This window comes from Pyxicephalus adspersus, chromosome 5 (assembly GCF_032062135.1).
Source record: "Pyxicephalus adspersus chromosome 5, UCB_Pads_2.0, whole genome shotgun sequence".
Classification (NCBI taxonomy): Eukaryota; Metazoa; Chordata; class Amphibia; order Anura; family Pyxicephalidae; genus Pyxicephalus; species Pyxicephalus adspersus.
In genome coordinates, this window is record NC_092862.1 from 61,005,306 (window position 1) to 61,019,213 (window position 13,908).

The 13,908-nt window shown below is 36.3% G+C and overlaps 1 protein-coding gene across 1 annotated transcript in view; it reads right to left on the bottom strand.

The window, feature by feature from the left end:
* Positions 1-3,507: 3,507 nt before the first annotated feature.
* GFOD1 (Gfo/Idh/MocA-like oxidoreductase domain containing 1) overlaps positions 3,508-13,908 on the bottom strand; it is a 55,550-nt gene continuing 45,149 nt past the window's right edge. Inside the window, exon 2 of the mRNA XM_072411682.1 lies at positions 3,508-9,569. Coding sequence (XP_072267783.1) covers positions 8,650-9,569 — 920 coding nt within the window. The 3' untranslated portion in view covers positions 3,508-8,649. The remainder of the gene's footprint in view (positions 9,570-13,908) is intronic.

Sequence of the window (13,908 nt, forward strand, 5' to 3'; positions counted from 1 at the left end):
TGTAATAGGGTTTGTACATTAAAAAATACCACTGTACACAACTAGTGGTCAGGTATAATCATTGAAGTCATATGATTACTTAATACAATAAACAGTAATCAAAGGTTGGTTTGAACCACCTTATTATCCTTGGGGTTCAACCACAGACAAGATGATATATTCACTAGACATATAACAGCTATCAACTTATATATTGTTGACCATATACAATGTTTGATCATCAAAGCATGTTGTTGGATATACTCGACGCGTTTCGCCAGATACGGCTTCTTCAGGAGTATTGACAGCATGCGTAGATTGTTTGTGTCAATTGCATCTAGACCAGTGGATAATGTTTAAATTAGAATTTATAATGACTCATATGGATATTATGTTGTAGATATACACATTCCCAATTAATGTGCTTTCTAAAACATGATGACCTATGTTGTTTAGAGCGCACATTGATGTCCCACTATATATACTGGTTATTAATTGATTAATAACAAGCAGGTTTTAGGCCAATAAACATGGATGTCAGACAGTAATTAATCCAGAAATATTCACACTATATTACACACACAATATTCGTGTGAATATTTCTGGATTAATTACTGTCTGGATTAATTACTGTCTGACATCCATGTTTATTGTACCAATGTTTATTGGTACAGTGGTATTTTTTAATGTACAAACCCTATTACAAATTTTGTTAATGTACGTTGAATACATCGTTTGTGCCGAAAAACCCTGCTTAAATCTCTGTCTTTGTTGTTTTTTTGATCTATTGAATGATGAGGGTAGGCACGTTTTTGTTCTATTTACAGTCACTGTGATATACCACCACCATTGCCATATCTCCAAAGTATAAGACCTGACATAACTGAACTTCTAAAAATAAAAAAAAAACAGTAGTTGCCTGGCTATTTCTGATTTATATCTGGAACTAGAATTCAAGTAAAAGTGTCACAATTGCACTCAACTGAAACAAAAGTGTCACAGTCTATACTTCTAATATAGAATGCATTGAAGCCAAAGGCCTTGGAATGACAGTCAAACAAATTATATTCTCTTAAATGAGAGTTCAGCAACTGCAAAAAAATGTCCATGATACTCCAACTAATTTTTACTATTTTAAGTTAAAAAAAAGGAGTACTGTGACCTGACCTCTATGATAAATAATACATACCTGCATGTAGTAGTGATTCTTTTTCTGCTTTAAATTCTAGATCAAGGGCCCAAAACTGCCAAAATTATACAGGATCCTGTTCAATAATTCCTGGTCCAAAATGAGCTTTAAAGCAGAACTCCAGATGTACTGTCAATTTTACACAGTATAGGCTATAGGCTGTATTAAGATTACTTACACTGATTTCTTTGCACACCTGGAGCTTTTTCCAGTGTACATTACAAACTGAAGTAAGTGAGATTGAGCCCAACTCATTTCTTGGCTGATAAACATCCACCATTATCTGTTTCCTCCCCATTGACATCAGTGGCTACTGACATCACATCCAAAATGGAAGCACCTAGCAGCAGTCTCGGGGCTTTGGATGTCTACACAATGGAGGCTTTTACAGGTTAATATGATTATTATAATATGCTAAATACACATATTCCTATAGGAAAGTTGTTAAAATGAATAGTCCTATGAAAGGGTGTTTTAAATTCATGGTGAACGTTTTTGGGCACATAAAGTTTTAAGTAAATTGTCTTTGCACTGATTGTTAGAGCTAAGTGTTTTCAGTGATTTATATTCATACTTTTCAATATCATTGCCAGGATTTATCTTGCCAAGTTAAACATATCTGAGTAACATTGCCACCCAGCCTAATCTGCACATCTCTTTCTTCCAGTATTTGGGTTTGGTCTCTGTCTTCTCCTTATGTGGAAAAATAATGTTAAAATATTTAGTGAAACCCCCTGGACTTGTCTCTTATTTGTAATCCACATTGTTGCAAGTTCCTAGGCCAAGCAGTGCTTAGTGATCCAACAACCTTAGGGTAGGTTTTTAGATATATTAAGAAAATAAATTGGTGAAAACTTCTAAATTAAAATAAAAGAAAGGCCACGCTCATACAGTTATTACTTATGTTGTGCCAATGACCCTTGTTCTCTTGAAAAACTATGGTGGCTAAACATTTTTAGTATTCAGAATATTGTTTAGTATATGTGGGCCTTGTCCCTTGCTGCACTTGGTGGTTCCATTCAATGGAAGTTATGATAAATCTCTGTCCTATAAAGGTGTAGGGGTCAGTGGGTAATCTTGGGAAGATTGGTGGCGTGGACAGCGGGACAGGTAATTGTTATTTGTAAAATACTAGGACAAACCAAGGCTTCTCCTTTATCTTTAGTAGCAATAAACAGCCATTAAACTTGCACTAAATTACTGCTCTAATTCTGCAGATTAGAGCACAATTGATTGCATTCTTTTATTCATCAGGATCATGTCTATTTTTTCACGTTTGTGTAAAACCATTCACAATGAATTCAGAAGCAGCTCCTTCACATAAAATAAACAGCCAGGAGCCTTGGACTTCAACACCAGATAAGCACAGAATTTATTGTGTCCATTCCATTGAATTATCAACCACACACGTGGCTGTAAACAGACAGACACAGAAAATCAAATCATTCAAAATATACCTCTGTAGGGTCACTGACACCTTACCAAAATATTGTAATATCTTGAAAAGCAGAACAAAATGACATTTGGTGGATACGTGGTGCAAAAATTCTCTTTTTTGTTCCGAAGCTTGATTGCCATCACAAAAGTATTTTACATTCAGTTAAACAAGAGAACAATATCTTGTGAAAAATGTAGAAACTTGATAAACTATTTTTGAGAGTAGAATCCATGTTTGTGTACACTGACTCTTAAGAAGAGAACATCTTCAATAATTAAAAGTATTTGTTTAGGTTCAGTTTTTTGACTTTACAAAGGATATTTCTGTTTTACATGACCTTCATAAGCACATCTTCTTGTAAATATTTAACAAGTAATATATAAAGGCCTATTTAAATAGGGAAAGCAAAAAGCACTGAATATGTGCAATTCAAATCAGCCCATAGCAACCAATCACATTTCAAATAACTGTAATATAATGAAATAAAATATTCAGGCTCATTGGTTGTTATGTTATAATGCACTTTGCACTACCGTAAAAAATATTTGCAGACACTTTGCATTTATTCCATAGGACATCAAATGTCTTTGTTGCATGAACAACCGGTAAGACGGTCTGCTTCCATATTAATGAAAAGATTCCTATCCAGCATCAGAATCATTTTGCCAAGCTTGTATTACACTAGGCCTCACTCAGTTTTGCATGCTTGAGAGTAAATGCCTTTTCCACATCCATAGCTCATCCCCATATCACTGGTGATCATTGAAATATCTTTGGCAATACACATATTGCGATTCTATTCACGTGTACTTTTTTTTTTCAGAATATAGCCTGTCCCTCCTTATTGTTTACTCATTGCAATTTAGGTTGACCAATGACCATTTCAAAAAGCTCCAAAAACTGGTACCAACATTTTATTGGCAACTACACAGGTTGCAGCATCAACGGAATAATAGACAGCACTAATATAAATGTTCCAGAATCACAGTAAATTTTCCTTACTTTCATAGGTTGGCAACAGTGACATTGCACATGTAAAAAGACATAGTAACTTTTTAAACCATCATTATTGTAAGCCAGTTACACACACAATAATTGCATAAAAGATCTGTATCTGTCATTCGCTGACTATATTGGATTTGCTTCCATGTGTAATAAATTCCCTAGTAATTACATTTTCATAATAATTACATTTTAGTAAGTTATATAACACAAAAAGTAAGGAATCCATTCCATGCTCATGCAGTTTTCGTATGAATAGATGTATACTACATGAATCTGATACTGGACTAGTAATGCTCAGTTTTACTCTAGGATCTTACAGCAAAATCCTTTGCATTTGGCAGTAACTAAATATGGCCATATATGAGAGACCACTACTCAACCCAAATGACCAAACAAACTCTCAATAACCTCTCAGTTTTTTAAAATATAAAAAAAGAAGACATAAAGCCCCAGTTAAATCTGATATTGAATCTGACTGTATTCCTGTGTATCACTACAAAGCTTTCTAAACCTAGTCTTTTTCTAGCTCAAACAACCAGCGCTACCCATTCTGGAGATTGAGAGGATTGGAAAATGCTGGCCAGGATGGTTGGTAGCTGGATTCTCACTTGTATATCTATATACTGTGTGATGTAAGAAGATAATAATAATACAAATGAGAAAATAAAAAGTGCAGCATTTCATCTAGGTCTTGGAATTTTTGCTTTTTACAAAGAACTGCATATTATAATAATACTACAAATTATTTCTACAGAAAATAAATAATCTTATTTAACATATCACAGTAACATTCCAAACATGATTTTAGGCAACATATCTATCTAATACATTTTATTATATGGTCCACTGCTATATGAATGCTTTTTCTACAAGTACACCTTACAGAAGTTGCCAAAAAGAGCAATTGAATTTCATAAGCTGAGCAAATAACTCAGGTGCCCTATAATACCTAGTATCTGGGTATGTAAATCTTATTTCCTGTACAGCACAGTGACTTTAAATGAATTGAGAAAAGTGGACCGGATTTACCATTAGGTAACATAGGCACATATTTTTGTATGTACATTTTTTTATCATTAGCATGAAGAGTCATCAAATAGGGTTATGTACACAGTATTGCAGCATTCTCCACCAGGTCAACACCAGAAAATTTGTTTCTTGTGCATCAGACTGTGTGCCTACAGATATGAAAACTTATTCCAGAAGAAGGGTCTGTTTATCTACAAGACCATTAGAAACATCAGTTACCAAAGAAAAAAAAAAGCTGAGATTCTGATATTAGTAACTATTTTTCTGCTATGGGCATGTGTAAAGAAAGCAGCTCTGTGGGAACATTTCCGGGAATGCAGTTTGATGTGCTTGCAGGATGACCATAGACAGGCAGATGTCGTCCTAAGAACCAGGACAGTTGTTCAGCCACAAGCAATACATCAGCAGTTCATCATCAGCAGCATCAGCAGTTATACACTTTAATTTTATACACTATACTCTTTTCTCATTGACCATTTTCATTTTCACCACTTGTGAAATTCTTCACAGCCAGGGACTTGCATCTGGACTACAAATTGGAGTCAGGCCATAATAAGACAATCTAAATTATTTATTGACTAGAGCTCATTTAGTCCTCATCATGCCTTAAAAAGAAAGAAAAAATACAAAACTTTTTTTTAAATATTTTTAGCTATTTTTTCAATTTAACATAAAATAATCCTTTAAATAGACCATAAACTGACACCCAAGACAACTGTCAAATTCACATAAGTCATGGGAAAGTTGTCAACAAATAAATAAGTTTTGACACCTCCTGATGTGCCTGGTTAATCTAATTGCATTTATGTATGTACTTGCTATTAAAAGAAATGTTTGCGATATTTTACCAGCTATAGTGTAAGTATTGCCTAGTTGTGTGATCCTCAACTATTCAATCTCATTTAAGTATCCCATGCTGCAACACAAAACCTCATTTTTTGCATTTTTCTCTCAAGTAGGCTAATTACTGCAGCTAATTCCCTCTCAGAATACTTTAATCTTACCAGCATCTACTTTAGGAATGCAAAACCTCAAATGGCTTTGTGGCCATCCTGGAACATTATGAATGACCCCATGCAAATAGCAACCCTAGGCAATGAAGCAAATTATGTGCATGCGTATCTTATAGTTTTGTAAATAACTTTTAAGCTTTTTGGCCTAAAAATGTTAGGGACATTTTTACATCGACCTTCAAGCTGAACTTAAAACAGATAAAAAAAGAGGCAAAATATTATAGCTAGGCACTCATTAATTAATCATTACTTTATTTTACCTATTTTTGAAACCAGTGTAAAAATGTGCTGACCAGGAATATGCTGAAGGGGAAGAGAGTCAGTAGGGATATGACAGAATCAGTTTCCTGCTGCTGCTTCACAGTCCAATTTTCACCACGGGTCAACCTGCCCTAAGTAACAGAACCTCCTATTGTCTGATCCTTCCCCCACCTCCTAGATTGTAAGCTCTTCTGGGCAGGGTCCTTTCCTCCTCCTGTGTCACTGTCTGTATCTGTCATTTGCAACCCTTACTTAATGTACAGCGCTGGGTATGTTGGCACTATATAAATCCTGTTTATTATTAATACCAATAATAATAATACCCTGCAAAGGTTCTACCCCTTCCCACTCTATCCAAAACTGAAACAAATGTTACCTAGGAATGTAGGAGAGTAGGTCAGATCCACTTGAAGTTATCAGGCCATTACTAATGTAATAGAGGAAAGTAATAACACCCTACAAAAATAGGTACACTTAATTGTACATGGAAATTTCCCAACTGGCAATAAAGTACAATCCCCTCTTCTTATGAGTTGAAGAGTGAAGAGTCCAAAGAACCTTGTTAATACACCATGGTCAATGTCAGTGGAGGTCCTGGTGTTGAGCAGTGTCATGGAAGTATAGACAAAAGTATCCTGTCCTCACTTCTTGGAGACATTCTGGGATCTATGAGCAATCTATTTGTAAATGTTTTATAACTTTTTCAGCTATAAGATAGAGTTCCAGCCCTTAGTGAGGGTTTTCTTTAAAGATCTCACACACTTTTAATTTTAAAATATTCTGCAAACAACTGTCTAATATCTCAGTGATTATTTTTCAACAGAAATTCAAGTTTTTTTACTGTGTGTAGCAATCCTTGTCTGTAAGTACATCTAAAGCCCAAATTCCTTTTCCAATAACATAGAACCTCCATCAAGTTTTAACACTGTCTGTGTCCCTACTAGAAAACGAACCATCTTTTTATCTTCTTGGCCATCATTTTACAATATTCTTCACCCCACCTTTTACAATACTGTTCTAAGGCCAGCATTCTTATTAATAATTAATATCAATACTTTAATTTCATCTCATAAGCTGAAGGACAGCATGTGTCATGCAGGTCAAATTGATTTTACCAGACAGAACAGGAAGCGACAGTTGTCAAAGCTAGAAAGAATGAATCTATAAGGGGAATCAGCTTTGTGCACTGCAGGGCAATAAAGACAAGCCAGGGAGATTTTTATTCCAATATAACATGTAAAATAAAATCAGCAATGAGAACTAGCTAATGAAATGATATTTTTTCAGTAGTAAGGAGTTAGTAAAAAAAACAATGTAAATATGGTATAAAACATCCCCTTCATTGGTGCATTGCTTTTAAAGGCTTGTAAAGTTGCTTTTAATTATATTGCACTGTAATTAGAAAAAGCAAACATTTATAAAAAAAAAAGGAACAACTGTGAACATGCTGATTCTTACTGTGGAATTCTTTTCTATTCTTGTCTACCAACCACTAAAAGATTAGGGGTCGGTAAGGGATAACTAAGCACATTAGAATAGAGAATAAAATATTATAAGAAATCTCTTTACACAAGTGTGACTACATAGCATGGTATTTAATGGACTGGGAATGTAAAGTAATAGAATAGTACTAATATGGAGAATATAGCGAAAGAAAGAAATTGGGAGTGCATGGCAGGCACACTGAGCTGCCTATCATTACCTTACGTTGGGTGTTATCTGAATAACCTAAATCCTTTATAAGCTTTAACTTCCAAAATATTTTAAATAGCAATTTTCATTAAACTAATAGCTGTCTTTCATGCTACGATGGACCTGATTTAGTAGTTTCCTGTTATAAGTTAATAATTGCCTCCTAATCATGTTGCTTTGTTGTCACATTAGTAAGTAGACTCAACACAATGATGTTCAGCCATGCTGGAAAATGTTAACGTATACAGTATATGCAAAAAATTCAAACAGTATTTCATAAAAAAAATATAAAAACAATATTTTATGAACAAAATGTTTTATTATATGTGGTGCTTTTGGAAGCTAACTCCTTTTGCGTTATGGATCAGCAATAATAGTGCCAGCATGAATGTAGAATCAAGCACCTTTGGTGTGCCTGATAAACATTGGTACTATGGGTTTGTCTTTAAAATCCTTAGAACATATGTATTTTAAGTTTTAAGCTTTACTTTAACATCCAATATCAAACAATAACAGTAATGCATATTATATACTGCAGGTGGACATTTCAGATGGCAGTATATATCCTAAACTGCATACTACGTACAAGGAACCCCAGGAAAGATGAATGTGCATTGTGCTTTGTAGGAATAGCAGTCCATGGATTTAGAGCATACGCACCATTCATGCTGCAAACAAAAGTCAAGAAATTCTGTATACAAGACCCAAAAGGAATAACTGAGCATTTGGAAAAGACTGACATTCAAATTTGCTAAGAGAGAAACTATCCTTTTAAAAATGAACACATCTGCAGTGGTGAGCCATATTTCAAGCTCAAAGGCAAATAAAGTTATGAATTTGTGGCTGAATACCCCATGGTAAAATACATTCTGATAAATGTTCACAGCTTGTCTGCAATGGAAAGATCAGTTCCTTTCCAACTACAGCAGTTATACAGAGATGCATAAGTTATAACACACACATGTACCATAAGGCTTGGTACTTGTATGCCTGTCAATCAGCAATTATTTACAAACGGCTCCAGATTTGGTCACCTATAGCTGCTAACAGTACAAAGACATACGGCTTCTGCGCATAGCTTCACTAATTAGATAAGCGGGGCTTAATTCAGGCTCCTCTGTCATTATTACTATATTCTGCCATTCCCCAGTCTGGTTGGATTTTTTTATAGTGTCCACTACACACAGAGCATATAGACAGTCATCAAAGGTGGCAGCCATTGTAAGTGGCCTGCCATCCCATGTTCTCCGGTCTTCTTGGTCTTGAAATGCTTGCCGCACAGCCTGTACCATTTTAATAGTTCCTCTCAGGTAAGGTGAAGGTATGTCGCTAAAGGCCTTTTCGGGTAAAAGGGAGTTGCTGACAGGTGTAGAATCTTTTAACAGTAATTCTCTCTCCAGTGAGGTGTTTCTTTGTCCATAGAGGTCAGTCCCCACTACTATCAGTCTACCTGCTGATCCAACAACTATAATGTCTTGTTTAAATTCCCCAGGGACATTGAAGTTTAGAGTAACAGTACAACAAACACCACCTTCTAGAACCATCTGAAATGTACAAAAGTCATCACTGGTTATCTGGCGTATTCCTTTTATATGGTCTGTCTGCTTCACAAATGTTTTTAGAAGGCCGTGGACCTTTACTGCTTTCTGGCTGGTCAGAAAGGTCAGCAGGTCAATGATGTAGCTACCCACAGAATGCAGTCCACCTCCACCCATAAGGTCATCACAGCTCCAATTATACTTCTTTCCCAAGAGGCTTCCGCTATGAACCTGGACTTCACACACCTGAGGCTCACCCACGTATCCTTCTTGAATCAGCTGTTTCATCTTTACAAAGGCAGGCAGAAATCGTAACACATTTCCCATGATACTCATCAGCTTTGGGTAATAATGGGCCGCAGACATCATTCGGAAAGCATCAAGAGGGGTTGCTGTTCTGTCACAGATGACATTTTTACCAATTCCTAAAGGATATAAAAAAAGGAATTTAATCAAGATATTAACGTCTTTTTCAACATACATAAAACAATACCTTTAAATTGCATATATGTGAGCGGAGTAATCAGCTATGATGTTTTTGCCACACACTGATCACAATGTTTTTGTCGGCTAGGATCTTGACTGACACTTTTCTTTAAATATGCTGAACAAGGCATTATTGAATTTTGTTTAAATTGTACAGAATGCAATGTGGTGCCATCTTGCAACTTTTAGGTCAACTAATAGTGAGGAAAGAGGACCTGTAAGATGTAGGTGCTCAATAGGGGTGGGGGAAAAAAATCAAAATTAGGATTTTAATTTATGCACCTTATTTGTTGCTAAAACTGTTTACTAACATTCACTTACAAGTTTCACTGTTTAATCTGCCCAAAACAACCCATTAGATTTAAACCATAGGAGCAGGTTAAAAAGATCCAAGATTGAGAATTTGCCATGAACAACAAATGCTGGCATTTGGACACATGACCAGATCTCACGTGACCTTGCCTGATGTTTAAAAAGAAGTGCTTTGGGCCCTGAATATGGGTGGACATGACAGAGAAGGCCTTTATTGTATACATTCTACTTTACAAATGGCTTGTTTCTTTGCCCTTTAGCCATTAGGTGATTCATATACTTCAACATACACATGAGTGTTCTCCCCAGACCCTTTTAGCTGAACCCAGCACCTATTAGTAACCCCCCCGGCTGTTTTAGGGTGGTTACTGAAGAGTTGGGTCACAATACAGGGGCTGCCACCCATCCACAATTTCATCCCACCTGGCTTAATGAAAATTCTGGGTTCAACACTGCACATAGACTTCAAGTTTAGGAAGTTTAAGAAATATATCTAATGCATTTTTTCTGCTTATAAACTGTTTACCAAACGACACAGGAGGGCAAAGTACAATTTTAAAATCTGCACCACTGGCAGTACACCATGAGTCTGTAGGACGACAATTCTATAAATATTCTGCTCTCCTAGGAGCAATAATTCTACAAAGGAGTAATAGCGCCATTAGAGATGCTTCAAGTCCTCTGCAAGGCTTGTTGGTACACACTGCAGGAAACAGCATGATAAATATTTAGCTACTTAAATTAGATTTACAGAGAGATGGGGATCTTGCTTCTGATTAGATACCATACACATACAAGAAATTTATATCTATTTTCAGACTAACACCCAGACATTGTCAGTATATGTTCATTGTGTCCAGTGACCAGAGAGCCATACTAAAATATGAAAGGAAATGAGCAGTATAGAGGAAACACTGTCACTGGTAGTACAATGGTACTGGTGGATCTAATGATGATTTCCTTACTAGGAACAGAAGGTATGATTTAGACAGCATACACACATTGAATTTTTGTTGCTGGAAATTAGCTTTTCACCCAAGATTCTGTGCTCTCCTCGCTTTGACTTGTATCGCAGTCCTTTCCTATCAGGACAGATCAATGAACATTGCCAGGTGACTGCAGTACCCATGTCAAATTCTCACTAGAGGCGAGCATGACCCTTGGCCATGGAAGATAATCATCTGACATGTGTACATAGTCTTACATTTTACTTAGGATACTGTGATGAGATTGTACAACAATTCAACACAAGTCATCATTGGTCACCAGTCATCAGCTTTCTATATTCTGAACAAGTACAACAATGGATTCTCATATTGTATACAGTACTAAAGATAGAGCCTGCTTCGGTCAGAAAGTTCAAGTTTGCCTACCCACAGCAGCAGTCCAGCACGGGTAAAATCTAGTGTTGGATGGTATGAAAGTGTACCAGGCCTCCAGAGTTCTGGCCTGGTAACATGCATCCTAAACTTAAAAATTGCCCCACGGGTTGGTCACATGTTACTCCTTTCTTAAAGCACTGAAGGGTTCAACAGAGTAGGCAGGTGGCAAAGGAATAACTTGCTATGGGATAGGGGGACTTTAGCAGGCATTGTGATCTTGGTCTAAAAGGAATAAAAGTCTCCCTAAAGTGGAAGTTATCTATCAATTTAACCTTTTCCAAGAATAAGATTAAGAAAAACTGGTATTAAATATTTATTCAAACATATGAATGTTGTTTTCCGCAATGACATTCTGCCTACTTGCAGAGTCAGTGCAACTTCTAAAGTTGTCAGTGCATTTAAGTGAGCACCCAACCAACTTTACAAGACTTCAAGTGGCAGGCGTAAAGGCAGGTGTATGTGAATAATGATTAGGAGGGCACCATCCTTGGCACATAGGTAGATAAGAGGGCTCAGTTCTTTAATTTTACAATACCCCCACCCTTTGCTGAATGTCATATGATGAGATAACAATACATTTCAGTTTACCTGCTGAATTAAAAAAATAAACTTGTACTTGAGTCATTGCTGAATCCTAAATTTGCATATAACACACATCTTCTATGAAATGATGGCGTGCCGTATGCTTCATTGGCTGAATCTGTATTCCTTTTACAAATATGCTTTAGTTATATTTAAGTGACATTCGCGTGACTTTATGTGTAAAGAGAAGGGTCCTTTAATGGCAAAGCTACCCACCCATCAGTATTACTTTTAGATTTTACTTTCATGCAATGTTCCAGCAGACGGGGGGGGGGGGGGCGGTTACATTTATTTTTCCATTTGCGTATGTCTCATTTTCAAATGTGTCAGTTCTATTTTTACACTGATTAATATAGATAATCCCAGTCACCAACTTCCGCTAGACCTCTGCAGCCAGCAAAGTGTAAATGCGGTTTCATTAATACCCGGCTCTTAGCAGCAATATATAAACACTTCAATTACACCCAGTCAGGCTTGTGAAAATAGAAACAGGCAACATGCTGAGCTATCCAGCAGCTGTTTTTTATGTGTAGATTACTGTCATTTATTGTTTTACCACTACAAAATAGCTTTTAAGTGACTATATATTATATAAAACTCAGCACACAATGAAAACATATCAAATGTTTAATATTTAAACTGAGCACTGGAAATCTGCTACATGCACCTTGGTTCAGCTTTCTGAGCTCTGCAGGAAAACATATAGCCACTTCCTTTACCACCCCTTATTCCTTAATGCAAAGCTATTCTGCAAGACTCACATTGCAGGGAATAAAGTCCTATACAGACATCAGATGAATGTTGCGGAAATCATTAATATTTAGTGAACTGGTGAAGGTTTGGTGAATGAGCACTGTACACACATTGCTGTTCTGTTCTATTAAAAGGAGAGGGGGAGGAAGAGCGAGTGGCACCCAGCGGTTGCTCACAGTTGGTTGTTCATCTATCCATTATGGTTTGATGGACAATGTCGGGGTACCCCTGTACACATGTCAGATTTTCGAACAGAACAAGCATAACCATTTGTCTGGGGTGACAAACATCTGACACTTGGCATGCTTTAGAAAGTCACTATTTGCATAGTGTGATCACACAGTCATTGAAAATTCAAGAACTGCAAATTTTATTATGGTGAAATATGTAAAAAAAAAAAAAACTTTTTTTACTTGCAGAGAAGCCATGCCTAAACTTTATTACCCAACACTGCATTTACTCACAGTTGTTCACAGGAGAGGAGATGTCTAATAACTGTAATGCAAATTACATGCAGCTGCACGCACAACCCCTGGCCTGTTATTAACAGTACAGAAAGAATTTACATTCCCATTGTTTGATGCTTCTGGCTTTAAACTTAGATGACAAGCAGGTTTTCTAAAGGGTACAGAGATCTCCATTACAAAACATAGTATTACCTCTTTTAGATGGCAATGAAGGTTTTCAATTAATACTTTTGGGGAGATTGCCTAAAAGAGCTGAGACTCTTCAATATTCACATTTAATATCCAATGGCGCACGTTTGCTTTCTTTTGAATGATTGGATATTTGTATGTGTGTTGTAAAAATTCTCAACTCCTTAACTAAATTAGCCTCGCTGAATAATACAAAAAAAGTATCTGCAAAATTATTACCGATCATAATCATTCATTTCAAACATTGTAAATTTTAATGAACTTGCAAAAATGGCCCAAACACTGTGGAGCGTGGGAATACATGTGAGTTTCATTAAAAGACGATACAAATGTTTAGTACAAATCTCGAAGCTGTTGGCAGCAGAGCAGATCATGTGAATACAGTCTGATCTTCCAACCAAACGACGCAAAGTACTTCTCTACCACAGGCAATAACTAACATTCCTTCTGAAGACCTACTTAAAGATCACCATTTGTTTATTTTTATGCTAATACCATCCTGGGAATTTCGTATTAGTTATAAAATCTGGCCTTTCCTGATACCAAAAAAGAGAGACTGGAAACATCCCTATGGGAGCAGATGTCTCAGCTAT